This window comes from Lepisosteus oculatus, chromosome 11, assembly GCF_040954835.1.
Source record: "Lepisosteus oculatus isolate fLepOcu1 chromosome 11, fLepOcu1.hap2, whole genome shotgun sequence".
Lineage (NCBI taxonomy): Eukaryota > Metazoa > Chordata > Actinopteri > Semionotiformes > Lepisosteidae > Lepisosteus > Lepisosteus oculatus.
Genome location: NC_090706.1, coordinates 40,166,069 through 40,188,511, shown reverse-complemented (window position 1 = coordinate 40,188,511; position 22,443 = coordinate 40,166,069). Strand labels below are relative to the sequence as shown.

The 22,443-nt window shown below is 45.0% G+C and overlaps 1 protein-coding gene across 1 annotated transcript in view; it reads right to left on the bottom strand.

The window, feature by feature from the left end:
* The window catches only part of wwc1 (WW and C2 domain containing 1), a 37,785-nt gene that overhangs the window by 13,568 nt on the left and 1,774 nt on the right, over positions 1–22,443 (bottom strand). Inside the window, exons 2-13 of the mRNA XM_015349794.2 lie at positions 14,372–14,481; positions 12,691–12,894; positions 12,197–12,273; positions 11,454–11,533; positions 10,684–10,813; positions 8,909–9,055; positions 7,838–7,911; positions 6,813–7,055; positions 5,234–5,323; positions 1,863–2,452; positions 925–1,042; positions 20–187 (exon numbers count right to left, since the gene is read on the bottom strand). Coding sequence (XP_015205280.1) covers positions 20–187; positions 925–1,042; positions 1,863–2,452; positions 5,234–5,323; positions 6,813–7,055; positions 7,838–7,911; positions 8,909–9,055; positions 10,684–10,813; positions 11,454–11,533; positions 12,197–12,273; positions 12,691–12,894; positions 14,372–14,481 — 2,031 coding nt within the window. The remainder of the gene's footprint in view (positions 1–19; positions 188–924; positions 1,043–1,862; positions 2,453–5,233; positions 5,324–6,812; positions 7,056–7,837; positions 7,912–8,908; positions 9,056–10,683; positions 10,814–11,453; positions 11,534–12,196; positions 12,274–12,690; positions 12,895–14,371; positions 14,482–22,443) is intronic.

Sequence of the window (22,443 nt, the reverse complement as noted above, 5' to 3'; positions counted from 1 at the left end):
AAAGGTTCGCAGCACTCACATTTTCTCATCAAGGGGTAAAGGCAGCACAGATGCGTTGCAAAGCTGCACAACGAATACCGCAAATCGTCTCTCTCTCGCGTCGTACTTCATCCCCAGTTGGATCTGAGCTGTTCCTATGGATCCTCCTTCATCGGAATTTAAAACCACATCTGCTGGCCTTGTAGGTCTGGAGAAAAGCAAACTTGGTTTCACTCTTTTCTTTACAGGCAAGGGAAACAGCACCCAGAATATACGAAGAATAGCTCTGTGTTTTCTCCTTAAAAAAGGACTCTGTTTGCATGTATGCCAGGATGAGACGTAATAGCAACTGACTGTGATAATAATATTGTGGTAATATAATAATATAATAATAATAATAATGTTAGAATATCTCACAGTGCCCTAGAACAGTTTGGTAGACCTTTGCAATAATTCATGTTTCCTTCGAGCACAATGCAGTGTCTCACAGTTCCAAACTCTTCTGTAGAGCAGACTTTTTAAAATGCTGAGCCTGGTTCCCCATAATGTGGAGCAGGGGTCTCTAACCCTGGTCCAGAGGACCTCAGTCCAGTCTTATAGGTCATCTGCGTCTAAAGATCGGGAAGACTTGCGATCCACTGTTCCAATAAGAAAGTGACCTGTTCAGTTAAGTGAACCCAGATCTTTTTGTGGGCTGATGCACCCTACCATTGTGAACCTACATGATTCGCAAATGATCTATTTTAACAGCTCACACATTTAATAAATAACAATGAAATTATTCCAAGCCTTTAGAAATGGGCAATTTCATGGTGAATTGGGGCTGTCAAGGTCCAGGGTTCGAGACCGCTGGCGAAAGGGAGAGAGCTTTCCTCCAGGATCAGGGCCTTGAAACACACGATAAGTAAAACAACAGTCACCCTCCGATAAATTGCCACCAGCTACCTTCGCTCGGACGGCTCGTAGACTCCGCTGTCTCCTGCTACCGACTCGTCGGACACTGCTGAGGAGACGCCCGGCCTTTTCAGCACAGGGCCTGGGCCCCTGCCTGGTGCGCTGCCATCTGGGAGAAACACACAGCGTTCCTGGAGTCAACCGGCTGCCTCCAGCGATAAATACCAGTTTCTATGTTACTGTTACCTTGTCTGTGCAACAGAGTCGAAAGCAAGTCCCCAACTTCCTGCTTGTTTCTATACCCTAGGAGGTGACTTAAACAAAATATAGTGTTCTGGGGTCTTACATCAAAAGACCTATACAGATGAAAAGACAGAGGCTTCGCTTCTGATGTGCTGTGTGAGTGAATATCAATGAGCATTAACGGTCACTCATGGAAAAACACTGTTCCTTGTGTCCAAGAAAAAAGGAATTTAACTCAGAATTCTGCCTCAGCTTTGCAAAAGACACAGATTGAAAATAACTGAACTGTATTAATGGACTGTTTTAATTAACTGTTTTTGGTTAGGGTAGCGAGTATACCTCTAAAACACGTGTGCAGAAGGATGTGGGGTTACAAGCAGAGTATGATGCAGGAGAAGGAGTACATTTTGGTTATCAATCCAATCAGATTGATCCTGGACCTATCAAATCGCTAACGTTTTATTGTTGCAAAATACCAAATCTTTTGTACTGCAGAACATCGGATGCTGAATTCTGAAGCAAAGTATTCGCACTGATTAAAAATCCATAAATCCAGAAAAGGCATTCTGCATTGATTAACACCAGAATTGCCAGAAATTAACAGCTGCATCAGTACGGAAGTCTGCAATCTTTTTTTGCATTGTTCAAAATCCAACTTAGGGCAGAGGTGTGAGATACAATTGCTATGTATCGCACACGAGCGAGGAAATATCGAATGATAAACACCAGAGCGTATTGATCCATACCTCTTCCTGCCTCTGCGCCTGCAGTCGTGCTCCCCTGCGTAGCGTGAAGCTCCTGGGCCGCGCTGCGAGGCGGGGGGGCGTGCTGGCCTTCGGCGCTGGGCTGCCCGCTGCCGTCCAGCTGGAGCTCGGCCAGCCGGCCCTGCAGCTCCAGGTCTAGTCCAGCGCCGCCGTGACCCAGGAACGCCTCCCCGCCCAGGAACGTGGGGTCCCTGAGGAGCGGGGAGCAGGGAGGAGACAGGGAGGAGAAGGAGGACCTGGGCGACAGGGAGCTCATGGAGCGGGGGGTCTCGGACAGCCTGGGGACCTGCCCCCGCGGGGGGCCGGGGGCGGCGCCGGGGGTCCGGATGACCTCGTTCTCGTGGATGGTGGTGATGGAGCTGGACGGGCGGAAGCCGGCGGCCCCCTCCTGCAGCACGCAGTCCAGCCTGCCCTGGAAGTCGGGGTCCCCCGGCTCCGGCGGGTCACCGTAGAGGTCGGTGAAGCTGAGCGAGGAGGACGAGCCCGGGCTGGAGGCGGCCAGCGAGCCGCGGCTGGAGGCCAGGGAGCCGCGGCTGCTGCCGGACGAGCAGGAGAGAGTGCTGGCCGACAGGCTGCAAGACAAGGGCAGCGGGACAGTGTGGGCCACGACCCGGCCGGGCCTGAGGCGGCGAGCCCCCCGGTGTGGCAGGCCCAAAGCGGGTCAATGAAGCAGGTGGGCTGTTCAATCGAGCCGTTTCGGGATCACCGAGACTGAGAAAATGAAACCTTCGAAAACTCTTAGGACTTAACTGAACAAGTTCCTTGCTGAAATGATCAAATGATTTGATTTAAAGGGGAGCTGCAACGCTATTTCTACGTATGTGGGGTGAGAAGGAATCGCCGCTGATGAGTGCATTTCAAACCGCAATGATCGTACAATGTACACCGTAAGTGATGTAAATCTCCAGTTTAAATCACAAAACAGACAAAACGCCCAGCACCATGTTCTGAGATTCAGAACGAGGCAAAGTGAAGTGGCCCTATGACACTGTAAACAAGCAGGCTTGTGAAATTCAATCCAAAAATAGCTGCTCTCTGCTTCGAGATGGTTTTGGTACGTATTCGCTCGCACATCTCATTACATCAGCCATCACAGAGACTTGTGAGCAGGAAGGGCCAATTTCGCCTCGCAATTCTCTAAAACGATCGCTCTCGCCCCTTGGCAAGAACAAGGGTTTGCGGCAGCCACACAGTAATTTCACAGAATCCACAGCGAAAAGCTGGTCTAAATGGCCAGCTCAGTGGCCAAGTTAAGAAAACAATCGGCGTGTAGTTGGTTATTGCTACCATTCCAGTTTGGCAAGGTTTTGTGGTGGAATAACGTCACATTTTTTCTAAACGTCAGCAGGAACTCCTAATCCTAACACACAACAGGAATTTACACAAACCTCCTTCAGCCATAGCAAACTTACAGACATCTACACTGCTCACTGGACTTTACTTTCAAGCTTTAGTTCTGGCAACATCATACCTAAGCATCATATCTAAGCAACCCTTAATCATTCTGTTTAAAGCTTAAAACAACTAGAAATGCACCTAAAATGGCTTTCAACCCCAAACATAGTTCTTTTCTTTTTATTCTATAATTTGTACATTTTTAATTATTCTTTTCTTGCTCCTGTACTTTTTTCCATAATTTATGTAAAGTGCCTTGAGAATGCTCCGACTGATATCCAAAAAAAACTGAGTGATCGATAGATCGATAAAACACTCCTGTGTGAAATGCTGTTAATGAATGTAATCATATTCATCATCTTCTTTAGCCGAAGATCAGATCACTTTATTGGCCATATACAGTTTCTTGTATTAGGAATTTGTCTTTTTGCAGACCCCTAACCTGTTCTCCATGAGACACACAGACAGGGAGAGAAGCTGGGGGTCAGAGCGCAGGGTCAGCCATTTATACAGCGCCGCTGGAGCAGTTGGGGTGAAGGGCCTTGCTCAGGGGCCCGACGGAGTAGGATTCCTCTGCTGGCCGCGGGATACAAACCGGCAACCGGCAACCAGATCCTGAGCCACAGAGCCACCACACCGCCCAGAAGATGTGTCTTTCGAGCTGCTTAATAGCAGTGGCACTCTTGATGGGGCAGATTAATTGGGTGGGATATTCAGTAATCCACGTGAACATGCAAACTCCACACAGAAAGTTCATCTTCCCCAGAATAAAACTGGTTACCTAGAACTGAGGCAGGGACACTAAATACCTTAAATCTCAAGACCCCAGTCCTAATTCAGTCTGTGGTAAGTCGCACTCTTATTTTAACAATATAGTGAAAAAATGCAAACACTCTATTTCAAGTTTTTCCTTTTTCCTCATCTCTTTCAAAAGATGGCAGGCAAACGTGTAAAAACTATTCCATGTTTTCCCTTCCTCACCTTTTGAGAAGCAAATCAGATAATTAAAGTTGGCCCTAAATTAATAAGCACATTAGGGAGTTAGTTCAACATTTCATTTAAATGCTCTGATATTAATCACAGCATGCGGTTGAACTGGTAAAAACAGAATAACTATAACATGAAGAAAACCCTTATTTTTACATAATACCAAGCTTCAAAATTGTGTACCATTTAAATATTTAAATCAGACCATAATAAAAATTCCACATTTACAACAATACCAAAGTGCTATTTATTCCTTTATAACTAATAACTTAAATTACATTCTCTAAGAGAATGTATCTTGTTAAACTAAGAATATACAGTACATTTATATGTATAGATCAACACAAAATGACTGCAAACTCTACTCCAGAAATGGAGTAATAAATTACAATCCTACAACTCTTGAAATATTGAAGTACACTTCAATATTTCCAGCATCAATGAGCAAATCTGTGCAGTAATAAAAAAATATCAAAATTCTGTTAGGAAATGTGCAAAAAATATATTCTGTTTTTGGTTTGAAGTTGCTCTGTCCCAGCACAGTAATGCTGGGACCCAAAGCTCTGAACCAAGAGATCAAAAACTGATCGAGCTGCTGGGCAATGAATTAGAAATTGTTGAGGCAGCTTTGAAGAAAAAAAGCTGTGTTAAAAAATACTACTGACAGCTTCTATTAGGGGACTCAAACCTTTTGGCAGAGGATAATAGAAAAACCTTCCAGGGACTTTGCTTTCATCTTCTGGAATAAATGGAAGCCCACAAAGAGCCTTCTCCAGCTCTCTCAGCAGGCCCTAGACTGCTCAGAGGTACTGCTCTCAAGACAAAGATCAAAACAAACGTACAAAACAAAGACAGACACCTTGACACATCTGCAGGGACACTCTATGCACCTGATAACAATGTCAAGGAATGTCAGCTATTAAACACCAGACTTTAATGAATCATTTATCAATGCAGTCAGTTGGCTTTACCTCTTTAGCTGTGAATGGAGTGAAGATGCAAGTCGTGCAGTTTCTTCAAGTTCCTTCACCAGTTTATTCCTTCTGCTGTGCAGCTTCAGCCTGAAATCAACAAGATGCCATGTCATGCATTTTAAAATGAGCTCCCCGACTCCTTTCTAAAAGAAGAAACTTTTAAACAGTCTAGTTCCCTGCATCAGGGCCTGTATAGTGTTAGGGTGCAGTTTTGTTAAATATCTTTGTCCGTTTCTCTGTATGTCACGGCTGCTCTTCCGAATATAAGAGGGTGCTTTATTTAAAACCGGCAACACTTTCTGAGCACCATCACTATCCCCGTGTTCCTGAAAATCCAGTTATTACGCATGAAACTTAGAACCAGAACAAGCAATTAAAACAACCTGAGCAACAGCACATGGCAATGTTACAGGTTACAAATTAAAAAAAAAATTATATTTAAAATAACAAACCTGATCCTCTTTTGGGTGATCAACATGAAACAATGCATACTGCTCCTCTTGAGCAACCTCGCAATATATTTGTAGTTAGACCGTTTGGAAACTGTAGTGTTTTAAAAGCAAAAAAGGCATCCATCCCTCTTCCCAGCTTCTCCCGGTCGGATTACAGGAAGCACAGTATCGAGCGTACCCCAGCAAGGCTTCTGTCTGCTTTCAGACAGGGGAAGGCGCACTACAAAGACTGGGCCCGATTGCTATTCTTGCTCCAGTAACCTGAGCTATCTGAGCAGGTGTCCACGCTAAGGATGTTTGTAAAGAGAGTGCACCTGAAATTGCTCTGTCTGGAAAAGGTAAAGTAATTATACATTTGCACAATCACATATACAACAATGATCATTCTTCCATGACCATCGCGAGAGAACGTTTCTGTCTCACAACCTTTCTTTCGGATGACAAGTGCGTCGTATTTCATAGAACATGTATCTTTTACAGGACGAAGCAAGTGAGGTTTTCTGCATTAAACAAATGCGTTCAGGAAAATTTAACCAACAGGCTTTAAATCCACGGCTTATTAACCATGCAGGCTATTTCACTGAGTTATCCGAGATAAATGGAATCAGATGACTTCTATGAATAAAGGCATAGTTCGAGGAGGGGAGTCAGAGACAAACAAGCGTTTGTCTCAGTGCCTTAAGTTTATAGATCCTGAGATCTTCCACCCTAAGAATATAATGATTTGCCATGTTCCGAATAAAAACCAGGACATAACGGTTGTTGCAGCAGATAAGTGCCCACCTATTAAATTCACACAACTGGAAGAAGTCAACCGAGCTCAGATAGACAATGATGCTCAGTGTCCTCAGCGTTTTCCTAAGGACACGGGTGGGAACGAAGGGAAAGAGCATTTCAAATTGGGAAAAGGAAGCACTTCATTGCACAAAGAGTTGCGGGAGTATGGAGCAGGCTACCATGGCATGCTGGTGAAGCCCTGACTTCTCTCAAGCAGCGGCTGGATGAGATTCATGGATCAGCTACCTACTAACAATGAAACTTGCGAGACGGGCCAATTGGCCCCCCCGTCACCTAACTACCCTGCAAGCCACAGCAGCGCGGACATCTCCTGGGAAAGTACCCACCTCTCGGTGAGAGCTTTGCTCTGGTTGTCACGGGCAGCCTGGAGGTCCCTCTCCAGCCGCTTCTTTTCCGTTTCGATCTTCGCCACATCGTCGGGCTCGCGCCTCCGAGGGCGGACGTACTGCAGCTCCTTCAGGAGCTCCTCTTTCTCGCTGATCAGGATGAGGCGGTCCCTCTCTGGGTCCAGCAGCCCGGGCCACGCCTCGCTGTCCAGCTTGGCGATCTGAACCTCAATGTTGGCGATCCTAAAATCCCCACAAAAAAGGCTCAAAAGGTGAGACCCATTCCGCATTCCCCTGCCAATTTACATCCCAACGCACTTTTCACAGAACTGAGGAATCATTCCTCTAAACACTGTTATCTCGTCAGTGAATTATACCGGCAATAAGTAACGTTAAAAGAAAGGTTCCCCACGAATGACAAGTACTGCAAGTACATGCTTGAGAAAACTGTTTCTGTAACAGCTTGTCTGCAGAGGTCCGCTTTCCTCAAGCTGATCGAGCGTCGCTGCTCAGCACAGGTTCTAACTTGGGACTGCTCCCCAGCAAGGGAAATCCAATTCATCAACACCTGACATTCGCTGTGATCAGCAATCAAGGACCGGTAATGGATGACCAAGCCGCATAATGACACAGGCTTTTCCAAGTGTCTTCTTGTGTGAGATACGCGAGGTGCAGTGAATTAAACAAAAAATAAAGCCATTCTAGAGAAGCATTTAATCACTGAGAAATAAGGCTCTGAGGGGCAGGAAAACTTCCAATTCTAGGCAACCACAGTCTTTCACAGTTTTAAATGCACCTTAAAATGATCAGCAGCGCAACACTAAACAAACGCAGATCTCAGTCATTAAGGATCCAGCTGGAATGGAATCCTGCTGACCAACTGAAAAAGCCAAAGAACGAATCTGTGCATTTAAAGTGGAGGTGCCTGTGTTTTATTCAATTACACGTTAGCCAGAAGAGCCTGTACTCCAACTTTAAAATCTGAAGATGCAGTAGGGAACGGGTCTGTCGTGGCAATCCTTTACCTTCTCTTGGCCTCCTCGTACTTCAGGCTCAACCGGACCTTTTCAGCTAGTTTATTGTTGCTGCTCAATGCCAGCTGCAAAAGAAGACACAAACAAAACCGCCCGTTTCTAGAACAAGTGTGACCCATTTCCTGTGAGATGTGGAATTGGGATGTGAGCTGTCAGATGTGTGGAACTCGAACGCTGAGTTCTGTCTGGATGCTACACGGGGCAGTAGTGGACCTTAAGACACACTCTCGGGACACCAGAATCGCCACACCAGGGATGTTCCCAGGAGAAAAAGGAGTGCTCTTATTAATTATTATCTTAGATCATTATTATAATCTCATTAATCTTAATTGTGTACGTACTGTTTTTATGTACTTAGTTATGTAATTACATATAGTGTGACTTACTTATGTACGCAGGTACTAACATAGGTAGTTACATTCTTAAGTATGTACAGTACTTGCCTACGTACGTGCTTAAAACCTTAGATGACCCCTCTCATTCACTCTTTTTTGAGAATAGCCTCCTACTCTCTGGGAAGAGGTATCTGATCCCCTGTATAAAGACTAAAAGAGCATCGACTTCTTTTATACCTAAAAGCATTCAATTGCTGAATAATGAAAAACATTGTTTGCAAGTAGGATCTTATGATTGTTGTTTTTGTTGCTGTTTTTAATAATATAATAATATCACATTATTTTTAAAGCATCGTTCCAATCCCAAGGATGGTGTCAAAAGTAAAAGAAAACAAGAACTTACATGTGTATACAGATATAATGTATGGCAATTAGACACAGGCAAAAGGGGAGTTTTTAGTTTGGATTTGAAGACTGTCGAAGAATTGGTCTGTCATAGTCTGAGTAAAGGCATGTGACTTTTAACCCATCCGGCACTGGTAAAGTTATGATTGAGCAACGTCAGAGAATGTTGTTTGTGTTGTGGGATTGTATTGTCGTATTGTATTATTGTCGTATATGTGATATGTTTATGGGTTTTTTGATGTGCAAGACAGATTCCCATACGGACGATATTGGTTAACGCAGTTCTTTTTCATGCGATCATTATCACTTAAGAAGCACTCACGTCTCCCGGAAGGTCAGTCTGCGACTCTGCGTCGGAGTAGAGGTGGGGGATGGAGAGGCTGGAGTCCGCTAGCGAGGAAGTACTGTCCCAGAGGTCACTCTGCGACCCAGAAGTCAATCGAAATCCATCTTTCAGGATGGCAAGTTTCTGGAACAATAACCAAACCAGTTAGTATCACAAAAAGTGACATGCTGAAACTGAGAAGCAAGCTATATCTACCTCAGCCACCACCACCTCTTTGCACTAGGAAAGACCAACCATAAAAAAAACAAGTAGCTGCATCAGCATGCGCAGGCTGCAAAGGAACAAGTAAAGGTTTATCCCATGCTGAAAAGAGAAGAAAAATACTGTACCTTGAACCTGCAGAATTTTTTTTCAGAAAGATACACAGGTACACAGAAAGATACACAGATCACCCAGAGTTCAATGAATACTACAGCATGCAAAAGTCATTGCATTTGAAGAAACTGCTAATAATATAATGTATTGAGACAGTATGAGCGCCGAATTTGTTTAGCCTATCAGCAAACTATGTGCTGAATAATGCTTTAGCAAATATTTAAAAACACACCTCTAAGAGGCAACTGATCCCATTCCACTTAGCGATTTGTAATGAGCTTTAACATCTGCAAACACTTCCTATAAAACAACCAATTTTTCTCTCCTAAGGCAGCTAAAAATAGCTATGCAAAGCCAATTTCTTATCTTTCCACCTCTGTTTCACAATGAAGCATTAAACTGCTAAGAACTTAATGGTCTGTCACACCATTCCACACTTCAGGTAGGAACAGCACTGATCAAATCTCATCTGAAACCAGAAGAGAACAGTAGCATGTGCTACAGATGCAAGAAACAACCCCATTAACCATATTTCCTGCAAAGGGGCACTTATTAGCACAAGGTAAATTAAAACACTTAAAAAAAAATGTTTTAAACTTTTGGCTTCCTAAGATTTGCAGCCCAAGGCTTTGTTGATTGTGAATCATAACTATCCTACCCAATTTCCATCTGCAGCAGTGCCTTTAGAAACCTAATCCCTGCTGAATCCCGTTGTCATTGCGTATTCTCACCATAACTTGAAAATTCATTTCTTCCACAAGAAAGCTCACTTCTTAATCCATCTCTAGTTAACCATAATAACCACATGGCCAATCAAGGGCACCTTCATTCTTCCTTTCTTAAGCCACAAGGCCCTGCTGAATTAACTTGAGCAGCCTCAGTAACAATATAACCTGCAAGGCAAACACTGGTCGCACAACGGAGCAGACACAAACAGCAGTATCTGAAAGACCCCAAATCAAACTAATGCTACAGTCAAATACACTACAAGCCGAACTAAAGGTCAACGGATTACCGTTTTATTTATAAAGTGCAATCCATTTGGAAATGATATCCTAATGCTCTTAAAAAAATAATAATCGGCGTAAAACACTTCACTGGCAAAAATACAAATAAAAGACCTAACACAGAAATCCATTATGAAAATCCTCTAAAAGGCACGGTTTTATTTTAAAAGAGCCTCTCACGGCTGTAACAGCCTCGTGTCCTACCAGAGAGAGTCCCAGGCTCTAGGGGAGCAATGGCAGAGACATGAAACCCTGCCCAGATGACCCAACAGGAGGAGAGGGCGCACCAGGAACCAGCAACTGGGACAAGAGGGGCGGGAGTGTGAAGGCACTGGCAGGCCAGGGTGGGTCTGGCGGGGGCAGAGAAGGACCCAGGGCCAGGGGCAGAGGAGCACAGCAAACTCCCACTATCCCCCTCTCCTGCATTACCTGCATGAGCTCCTTCTTCTCCTTCTCCCCCAGGCTGATGGCATCTTTGATTGACTTCACCTCGTTCAGGATGGCCTGCGCTTCGTGCAGCTTGTACCCGCAGGGCGCCTGGGACACCTTCTGGTCGATTCTGAGGGGAAACGGGCAAGAGCGGGTTGGTGGCTGGGATTGCTACAGCTCTGAGAAAAGGAGAAACGCTGAGAGATGGCTCTTTACATAATGGCCTGGCCATTTCCAGAAGCAAATATGTAAAGTGAGTCATAACCGGCAAGTCACGCATACAGTGGAGCAACAGGTTTGTCCACATTCTCAACCAAGGACAAAGGAGACAGATCCCGCTAAGAACCAGGGGGAATTCAGCTGATCCTCTGAAAGGCCGATTGTTGTCCTGCAGCATGAGAACGGTTGCTTTCATCTCTAACGGAATCTTCCGTACTTTCAGGGACAGGTCGCCAGGACAGGTCGACTTCCCCTTGTATGGCTCATTGGAGTGTCTTCTCGTCGGAACACGACTCTTGAGGATTACAGACAAGCCTGGGATACTCTTGAGGGGCGGAGGAGAAGCCGTTTATGATGAAGTTCAATATTTAACTTGGTCATGACATTTGCTCAGAAATGCACTCAGGAGTCCACACCTACTCTCCACTTTAGATTCATTTCATCTGCTGAAAGCAAGAGCGAGCTGAAATTCTGAGGTCCCCACCGATCGCGTCGGTCTCATTCAAGTCAAAAGCCAAGCAGCAGATAATAAGGGAATGGGCATGACTCACTCCTTCAGCGTTTCGTAGCCCTGCTCTTTATACTGCAGCTCCTGCCTCATGTGCGCCAGGTCTCTCTTGAGCTTGTTAACCTGGTGAAAAGGGGAGAATTGAACGATGCAGAGAAAACAGCAAAAGTGAAAAGCATAGACGTCTGCGTGGCCATTGTCTAGATTTAAAAACAAAATTAAAATAAGGAAACGAAAGCAGACGGAAGACGATCAATCAATGCTGTGTCAACAGCTCGACTAATTCTAAACTATAAACTGTACTTAGCCACTCATACATTAAGAGCATCTAAATCTTCAAAAGTGAAAAAGTGATGCTGAAGAATTAACAACTGTCAGGAGCCTGTTTATTAACACTTTTTCTACACAATCCAAAAAGCACAGCCCAAACCAAACAATGTGGATTATTCTTACAGACATCTTAAATACTTCTTTACAAGGCTGGAGTAAACAGTTACGTAGCAACCTCTTAGCCCGAAAAGGTCTTATTAATATTTAACATCATAATATATTTAATATACTAAATATTTAACTAAACATCACAAACAAGCCCCAAATAATCCAACCAAATCTAACTATTTTAATAAGTGCTCGGTTGACTTACAGACCAAAGACCTTTGAGTTTACAGCTTTATAGATTTAAAAGTAAAATTTTATATTTATTGGATTTTAAAGTGCCTAAGAAAAAAGGAAATCGTTCTTATAACAGAGTCACTGCTCAAGGGAAGACAAGCCTGCGGTCCTTACCCTGCTTTTGGCAGTCACAATTTCTGCTTTGAGAATCTCTGGGTCGTATTTACTGCTGGAGGAGGATCCTGAATTCACTGAAAGAAAGAGCAAATCCTTTTCACTTCGCATTCTGCAGAATGTCTACAACGGCCTGCTACAGAAATAAAGTCATGTGTTAAAAAAAAGTTATATAACTCTACTCTTTTTTTCTAGAAAAATGTCTTTCAATCTTATAATAAACGCCTCTGAATAGCCTGTCCGGTACTGAAGGTCAAATTGAAGAGAAAGACCAGAAACAGACCTTCACAGCTCTGGATTTTTCCCAGAATGATATTCTGACAGATTCGCCTTTTGTTTTTAAAAAAAAAAACACAGAAAATATCATCAGTTTTCATGGCCTATAAAGAAGAAGAGGATCACAGTCTTTTTAAAAGAGCTGTGGGAGCACGCAGCACGCAGCTCTCTTGACCCTGCTGCGGCTCACTGGCCTCCCTCGGCGTCTCCTCACTCACAGCTCGTCCGAGACGTGGACTTGTCCTTCCAGACTTCGTTGAGCTGCCGGTACTCTTGCTGGGCCAGTTTCAGCCGCTGCTCCTTGACCTGGTAGATCTCCCTCTGCGCGTTCAGAGCGTCCTGGGCCACTTCCAGGTACTCGCGCAGCATGTTCTCCTGCTCCCACTGCCACTGAGCCCGCGGGTCCTCCAGCTGGGTGGTCTCTGAGGGGACACAGGCACACCGGGTCTCACACGCGGGGCCGGAGAGACACCGGGTCTCACACGCGGGGCCGGAGAGACACCGGGTCTCACACGCGGGGCCGGAGAGACACCGGGTCTCACACGCGGGGCCGGAGAGACACCGGGTCTCACACGCGGGGCCGGAGAGAGACACCGGGTCTCACACGCGGGGCCGGAGAGAGACACCGGGTCTCACACGCGGGGCCGGAGAGAGACACCGGGTCTCACACGCGGGGCCGGAGAGAGACACCGGGTCTCACACGCGGGGCCGGAGAGACACCGGGTCTCACACGCGGGGCCGGAGAGACACCGGGTCTCACACGCGGGGCCGGAGAGACACCGGGTCTCACACGCGGGGCCGGAGAGACACCGGGTCTCACACGCGGGGCCGGAGAGACACCGGGTCTCACACGCGGGGCCAGAGAGAGACACCGGGTCTCACACAGGAGCACAGAGTCACGTACAATTGTACATGTCAGCTTATAGTCTCACACAGTCACAGACTCTCACATGGTACAGACTTTTCTATTTTCAGTTGGTCGTCTTCATACAACAAGCGTAATGGTTCAGAAGTATCACAGTGTTGGCTCACCATCTTATTTCACCTGTGAAGATGACGACTGGGTACAATTTTGTATTCCAAGAGGAGAGCTGCCTTGAGCATACTGTGTCACCAGTTTAATTTTACAATACTCTCAAGTTACAGTAAATGAGTTTACAAAAATGTAATTCTAATTATTTTTTGGTAAAACAATGAAAGTCTAAATATGTACACCAGAGAATGTATGTCCTTCTTAAAACCAGACTTTCCAGTCCAGCTCTCCGGAGTTAATTCTCAATAATGTATTTTTTTGTTTTACTGACCAGCTCTATTACATTCATTACATTTATACATATGGCCTTCAACAGATAACATATTCACAAGAACAGATTTACTGGGCTCGAATTAAAAAGCAAGCCTGAAAATGAAACAGCCTCATCACGTTGTAGGGCGAGCAAGTTTCATGATCCTTCATTTGCACAAGGATGTATAGTGTACACTGGAGACATCTCTAACAGACATGCTGTACCCTTAGCAGAGTAACACACAGGATGTGTTTCACCAAGAAAAGCATGTCAGCAGCTTTAAGATGAGGACAATCTTTTGAATGAGGGGAAAAGCCTTCTTATCTGTCTTATCTGTATCAAGGGAAAGAGAACTAGAAGGCATGAATTTACAAAAAATATGGGATTCCTTATTGATTAAGGAATAAAGATAGAGAATTCTTGAAATATGTCTTTTCATATTGTCATTTTTGCCAATTAAAGTCCACGGATCCACCTTCTTCTTCCTGATATTAAATTGGGTTTCTTTTTTCAGAAATTGGGAAAGCTTTCTTCAGATGCACGTGTGTTTTTGAGCATGTGCAGTGGTGTTACATTTAACTCAAATGTTATCACAATAATTCTGGACACTTACTAGTGTTGTGGTCAACATAATAGGCTCCAACCTTTGGGTCATAGGCCTCCTCCCAGCCCACAGGCAACTCATCTCCGATGCAGTCAGCAAAAGTTAAAGGTTTCGTCTGCCTGGAGGACAAAGAAAAAACACTTTAATGATTTATATCTTTAAATAATTTACTAAACTGGTGCGCTTAGAACACTGCCATTCTGAATTACAGCAGGTACTGTGTAAAGTGCACAACAATACGTAAATACCTAACAAAAACGTACAATTATAGTCTCACTGAAATAAACTAAATTATTGCATTCTTTTAGTCCACATTTTCTACCGATCATAACATAAATGTTACTGAAACCACACGTTTCACTTCCGATCCAAACCATTGCTGCTGTTCGTGTCAGAATTCTAATCCAGCCTCCAGGACTCTGAGGAGGTGCCTCACAGATTTCTGTGTTTTGTGTTTTATTAATAGCATGGAACACAGTAGTACCTGTACCTGAGTACCTGTATTAAATATAATAGCTAAGGAATTATAAAGCTAATTCAGCAACCTTATTGTTATTACAACTACTACTAAAAATAATAATAATAATAGAGAAATGCCCTGGGATTTTTAATAACCAAAGAGAGTCAGACCTCGGTTCTACATCTCATCCGAAGGACAGCGCCTTTTTACACTGGATGTAAAAGTATAGTGTCCCCATCGCTATACTGGGGCATTAGACTCCACACAGACCGCAGAGCACCCCCTACTGGTGCCACTAACACCTCTTCCAGCAACAGCCTCAGCTCTCCCAGTAGGTCTCTCATCCAGGTACTGGCCCGGCTCACACCTGCTGAGCTAGTGGGCTGCCAGTGGTGAGTTGCAGGGTGATGTGGCTGCTGGAAGATGACCTTTTCCTACAATCAGGACTGCAGACCAGACCACAATCCGCTACAGCTTACTTTGCTACACAGTATGTGTTCACCTTAGGATCAATTAGGACCCAAGAAGCAAGAAGCAGGCGGCTGAGCACTTACAATCTGAAAACAGGAAACATCTCTTTATGTGAAGGGTTTTGTGCCAACTGCATAATCAAGCAGGTTCCCCAAGGATCCTTCAATAAACGAGTGGGCGCTACCGGCAAGAGGGACTACACTGTCTCCTCTCCTTCCTTATTTTCTCTAGGACATCATTTACTACAGTGCTGCTTATAAAGAGGTAAAGGTAGAGCATGGCTCAGCCAGAAAAAGGACCGGCCCACGAGCAGGTTGGGCTCATTGATTCAGTTGACGGACCAGGGTCAGGTCATCCTCCGATTATGACCGGAATTCTTCAGGCGACACAGCTGGCGAAGGACTGTTAAAGGGCAGGGCTGAGTTCAGTGAGCCAGGGCTCTCTCGAAGACACAGCGACCCCTGCAGGCTGGAGGACGCACCACCCCTGTGATCAGTGATCAGTGATCCACCTCCTGCGCATCGCTGCCCAGAGGAGCCCTTCGGCTCTTGTGCATTTCCCTGGGGTGTCCCCTAACCCGAGGCATGAAAAGCAGAACTGGGTTTAAAAAAAAAAAAGAGTGTATAACAGAAAACAGGGGGCAATTCCAACTTAAAAAAAACATATATATAGTGTGGTGGAGCACCAGGTGGCAGAAATATTTTAGACAGAAAAAGGCCGTTTTAAAATGAGACATAACAGATACCATAACATGTTTTTGTAACATTTAGCGAAAACAGTGAGAGCCGTCGTCGCTTTAGTTAAAAGCATCAGCTCTGCCACAAGCTTGATCAGCCCCTCGAGCGGCCGTGATGGCAGGCCTGCCGGAGCCCTGACTGCGGCGTGCCAGTCGGCCTCTCCTCCTGGCCGGGCCGCCCTGCCACCCTGCCACCCTGCCACCTCGCGCGGGACTGGCAGCCTCCCCCTCGCTTCAGCTCCGAACTCCCGTCCTGCGTCCTGCAGAGCCTCCTGAGCAGAGCACAGCAGAGCTTCACAGTACCCCCAGAAAGTAAAAATGAAGCACTCCTCGCACCCTAACCCCCTTAAAAAAAACCTGAAGCTGCGGCAGGGCCAGTAACAGCCAGGGTGAGGACAATTAAGAATTCAGCGCCACGCTCCGTGCCCAAGGTGATTCACACACATTTTTCTCATGCCTCGCACTGCCATGAGGGCACAGGAACAGGCTCTTTTCGCCTCAGGGGCGGCCAGCGACAATGCAGAGCCCTACCCAGCAGGCACACCGAGACAAAGGCCTGGCATTCCAGACGTCATACTAACACGTCCCCGAGATGTTTCTGGGGCAACACTGCAAGATCTCTGCAAACCGACAGACTGGGCACAGGAAGCGGAGCGCGGCGGCTAACGACCGCAGCCCCACAACGCCAAAAAGAGTCGGTCAATTTCCAATTTACTCCCCACAGGTCTTTCAAGCAGGGAGGGCAGCTCAAGTGAACGCGCAAAATCACAAGGCCGGCGGCCTTCAGATACACTGAGCTGCCGGAGTGCACACTGGTCACCCCTTCATGAGCACCTGAACTTGATTTCTCATATTTTAATAAGTGCTTCTCTAATCATTTGGATTTAGTGAACGAGTGGCCTTGTGCCGTTGGCTGTGTAATACTAGTCACCATGAGATTAACTTGCTCCATTACGGTATTTGTATGTGCACCGCAGCTCGCTAACCTGCTGACCACATTCCAGCACGCAGAGAAGGCATTCATTGTTCCTAGCTCATGTTTTTTCAAACAGTGAAATCGAACTGGTTCGTTTTTCAGGTTATGAATAATGCAAAGAGAGAGACACAGAGACCCTAGCAGAGCTGCCGTGACGAAGTTTTTGAAAGCTCGGAGCGGAGTGCTGCACCACCGCCAGCAGAATTAAGTGACTTTTTGTTCCTTATTTGGATGAAAATGAAGAAGTACTTGTGTGAAAACTTTGCACCACTTGCAACCTGTCGAGCACACACACCATTGGTCACAATTCTGAAATGAACAGCTCTTCAGCCCTACTCCATTCAAATCCACAATCAGAAGGATTTCTAAAGGAATCAAGAAAGAAACAGGGCCTCCTATATGTCTCCAAGACACTGGGCCAGAGTTTCAAGCTAGATATTTTGACTCTAGCGGCACGTGACCTAGATGCTGACCTAAACACCCTTTTAAATTAATTACACATGTTAAATACTTGCATATCCCAATTAAAATATAATTTGAAAGTAAATTCACTTGGTCATACACCATAAGAAGAAAAAAATATACCCAGACCACGTCAACAAACTGGGCATTTATCCTTACTTAAGAATAATCTTATACTCTTCATAAATCAAAGCTCCTAATTTCTCAACACTCTCCTCATTTCACTCTCAAGACATCTCATTTATGCACCAGGTGTATGATAGTAACGTAAAACAATAGAAAGCAAATAAAAGAAGCACTATTTCAACAACATTGATGCCTTACTGCATACAAAAAGATGAAAATTGCCAACTGTAATGATTTAATTGTTTTTGCGAAAGCAAACAAACCTACAGTGGGTGAGCTCAAATGTTGCTGAACAATGAGGAAGCTGTGTGTTTACAGTAACACATTCCTCTGAACACTTCTGTGGTTCCTATCACACTTGTCATTGGTGTGTTGATGTGATCAAGGTCCAACTGTGCCAGACTGGTTCACCCCTGACAACTGCACGGTCATATTTTAAAGATAACATTCCATTGCCCTGACTGGAGTCTGCGGGTGTCACATGGCCCGCTAAGTCAACACCGCTGTTGGAATACCTGAGAACACAGAGAGGGCCACACACCTTGCTAAAAGGTATTTCACACCCACATCAAGCCATAGCCAAAAAGAGGCTGTTGAATCCTTTAGATAGTTTTATCATTTAAAATAACCTTTCCTTTGCAAAACAATGCCGACGCGAAGAGGCCTTTTCAACAAAACCGCAGTTTCTTTTGTACATATCTTACCCAATTTGAAAACTGAGAACAAGGATGATCCCCAAAACAAAATGACCTATGTGCATCTATTTGATACCACTTGCATTTTTAATTCAATTTAAGTTTTTTTTTTAATCCCCTATGAGAAAATTTGCTTTGTGGAAGAGCCCAGCACAGCAATACAACTGAAACATCACCAGCAAAGAGTCAGGAACAAAAATTAAAAAAATTCATTAGAATGTCAGTTATTTTTATTATATATTACTATATTGCTACACAAAAATGATGTTCAGGATCAAGAGTTACAGAAGAACATAAACTTCAGCAGACTGCAACAGAGGTCTCTGACTGTACCTTAAGCCAAGGGAAAACCCAGATCAGCACATGGTTTGGGGATTATGCAAATTATGAGAGGTCAGCTCATGCTTGTATTCCTTTCCATGAATTTACTGCACCTTCTCAAAGTTCCAGCAGTTGGAGAGAGACATTCCTGCCAGGGATATCCCAAAGGTCAGGAATAACTCCGTTCTGAGTGCTCACGGCTTTCACACAGGCAACACCAGGCTCTGACATCACCAATACCGTCCCTCAGGCAGTTTCATTCAAACGAGATACAAATCGGAAATTCAGTCGTCAGCCCTATGCAAACCAATTCATGTTTGTATCACCTATGGCCAAGAATAAAACTTTACGGAGATGTGTGCGCAAGATGGAGACCGTCCAAAAAATTCTAGCAAAACTGTGAACGTGTAGAGTGGGGAATTGCTTATAGGTGCTCAGAAATATTATTTTCTGCCACCACAGGCGTCTTGAACTCTGACCCTGTGAAATCCCTCTTCTTCCAGAAAGAGGGTTGAATGAACAAGAGAAGGACTGGTCTGAGGTCATTTGCATTAAGACTTCCTTCTGTCTGGACTTCTGCTTTCCAGTTTCATTTCTGTAATTGCCAAGATTACAGGTGAGGCACCATCACCAACTGCTGCTGAGACCCAAGCCTGCAGTGCCCCTGGGCATCCACTGCCACCACCAAGCAAAGCTTTCCACTACACAGTCCACTGGTGCTGGGTACACTTCAGGATGTGAACAGATTTCTATCAGCATTGCACACGATTACATTGGGCAAAGCAGCGATTCCAGGATTTCCATTTCTTTGAACAGCTATGTAAAATGTGATGTGACATTTTGCTCGCTTTTGTTTCCTTGATGTTCAAATATTTGATTTTAGTGAGCATGACTCTTTTCTCATTTCTGATTTATTTGGCTGGTGCTTTTTTACAAAGCATCTAACATTTGCACCCATTCATACAGCTAGGTATCTTACTGGAACACTTCAGTGAAGCACCTTGCTTATGGGTACAACAGCAGTGTCTCACCTGGGATTCGAACCCACGACCTTCCATTCACAAACCCAGAGCCCTGTCCACAGCTCCACACAGCTCCACACTGCTCCCCTTTTTAATAGCATAGGGTTCTAAACTGGAAACACGTGCAATGCTCTTAATGATGTTGCTATAAAAGTTACAGTTTTATAAGACCCCACGTAAGAAAAGTTATATTCCACTGAAATGGTATAAAAAAACAAGGGCAGGCATTTTCATCCACTGTCCTGTTCATCTTGGCTTCTTATTGTGTCAATGACAGCTCCATTCCAAGGCAGTTGATTCAGAGAGACTATAATGCTGAGATACCCCATGGATTTACAATCTAGTGTATCTAGTTAAACTTCTGATTAAACCTTTAGTTAAAAACATGTACAGTACTAAAAACAGAGAGCAAGCTGGGTCCATGAATTTACAATGACAGGAAATAAGAAAATGTGAGTGCTCAACCACAGGGGAAAGTTAACTGCAAGACAACTAATCACTGCAAATTCACAGTGTCGGAGAGGTTATCGATTTGGGTATCGATTGGGTATCGATTGGGTGGATGAACTCAGTAGTTATGCAACGCACTTGGGAGTCATACAAGGGAGCCCACTAGACAGCTACACTGAGTCTTAGACGCCTTGCTGGGCACTTCAGACTGGAGTAAGTCTCCGAACATCACGATGGCAAGGTGAGATCTCAGCGAGGCACAGATCAGGGAGCCATTCTGCAAACATTACAGACCAACACTGTTCTCATGAAAAGCTTCTCCTGCCACTTGGCCCACACGCTGTCCTGGCCAAACCGTCCAGCTTTCACCCAGCCAGCTGCTGACCTCTTCATCCAATCCAGGGGCGCGGGGCAGGCGGCGCACATTCCAGCGAGCCTCCCCAGCCACCTTCAAAACCCAACACCCGAGGACACTTGATGGAGAAACTGGCCACACAGTTTCCCGTTGAGTAAATGGTGCACATATTCATGGCTGGATGTGCCCTGTTTTACCGTCCAATACAGATCCACGTCTCTTACATCTCAAACCAGGCAAGCAGGTAAACCCCACGTCTCCCTTCTCACAAGCCCATAACTCAAACACCAAAAGAGCAGCCTGGAATAGTGCTACACCCAGACGTTGGCTACATCGCCAACGATTCAGACCCTCCTTGGGTACCAGGTCACCTGTCCCTTGCCCTTGACAGGCAAATCCAGAGAGTGCACAATTCCTGCACAGGCGCCTGAAGGCGAAGTGCGCAGAGCCTCTCTCTGAACTGCGTTACAGAGGGGGCGAACCCAATATTGTTTGCTCCAGTCGCACAGTGCATCCGTCACCAACCGAGCAGCTGGATGAGGTCCTGGGAGCAGGACAGGAGACAGTCCTTTACACGGAGGGTCCTGGGCGTGCCGAACAATCTACCCCGCCCCCTGGTTGAAGTCGATGCTCGGACTTCTTTCGAGAAAAACCCTCGGGTTGATCAGGAGCGGAAGACCAAAAGACTTGTGATGTGGTTGGTGGCCTCCTCAGTCCCTAACCTTCGTTATGTTTGATCTCTGTGTTAGTGTACACATCGCAATCCATCTCCTCAGCAGGACCTGGCCCACTAGTACGTCCTGCGCTTCAGCTCTGCTCATGGGGAGTGTCTGGTAATGGCGGTTAATGGCTATGTACCTAAGCACTTAATTTCAGCTCAGCGCAACCCTGTCTTCCGTCCGCCCCCCCTTCTCTGTGAAATGCATTCTAGGAATGCGGCTCTGGGTGCGTGTTTACGCTTCTGCCCTTCCCGTATCCTAGAGACCAGGCTGACCTCTTGCATTCCACCGGGCAATAAAACCCAGCCTCGCATCGGCGTCCGGCACTCTCAGAATTTCAAACGTGGCTTGAGTAGCAATAAAAGCACAAGCGCACCTCTTTGGATTAAGGTGTTAATTCAGACCACTTCTGTGGGGGATCTTGTAGTACGCCAGTGAAACCTGGAATGTGTTAGTAATCTTAGAAGAATTACGGATTTAAAATATTGTGTTGTTGTTGTTAAAGACAATGTTTCAAACTGAATACATCCCATGTGCTTTTAGTTGTCCCTTTGTATTTTTAAAACTTATCTTACGTTTACTTGCTACAAAAACACAGCACTAAAGTATGTTTTTTATTTTCAGACCTGGCAGGTAATACGTGACGTGTAGCTCTCGAGGTGCCGGGGCCCGAGGACCCGGATGCGCCACCCCTCGTGCAGGGCAACAATCATAAAACAGAAAACAACGGTTGTGGACGAGACCGAAATAAACCACCAACTAGAGCTAAAATAATTATCTTACAGTGTGTCTCATGAGATGAAGTTCTAACTTTCAGCACGTCTCTTGCCAGGCTTTCTGGAGCACAATACATTCTAGAAAATGTCAAGTCGGGACCGTAAACATCAGTTCATTAACTTTGAATTATTTGGCTTTTTAAATTAAAAAAAACAATATAAAGTTGATTATATCGTCCGCTTCATCAATTGATTTCATTAGTTCAGCTCATGAAGGCCCCTCCAAAATACTCCAAATGACAAAATGTCTGTTATTCGTGACTTCTTTACAAATGATCGGCATTTTTTTAAAATTTTGGAACATATCTACCACAGAGCTAATGGCAAACCTTTGGATTAAACGATAACAAAGTCACCTTAAATCATCCCCACTCGAAAGCATTTGCTCATTCAAAGCTTCTATAATTCCCTTAATTGCTTGTCCTGATACTGGAGCCAACGTTAGGATTTTAATCATTTTAAAACATGACTTTACGTTTCAAACTCCCCTCCACTAATGCAATAGCGCCGTG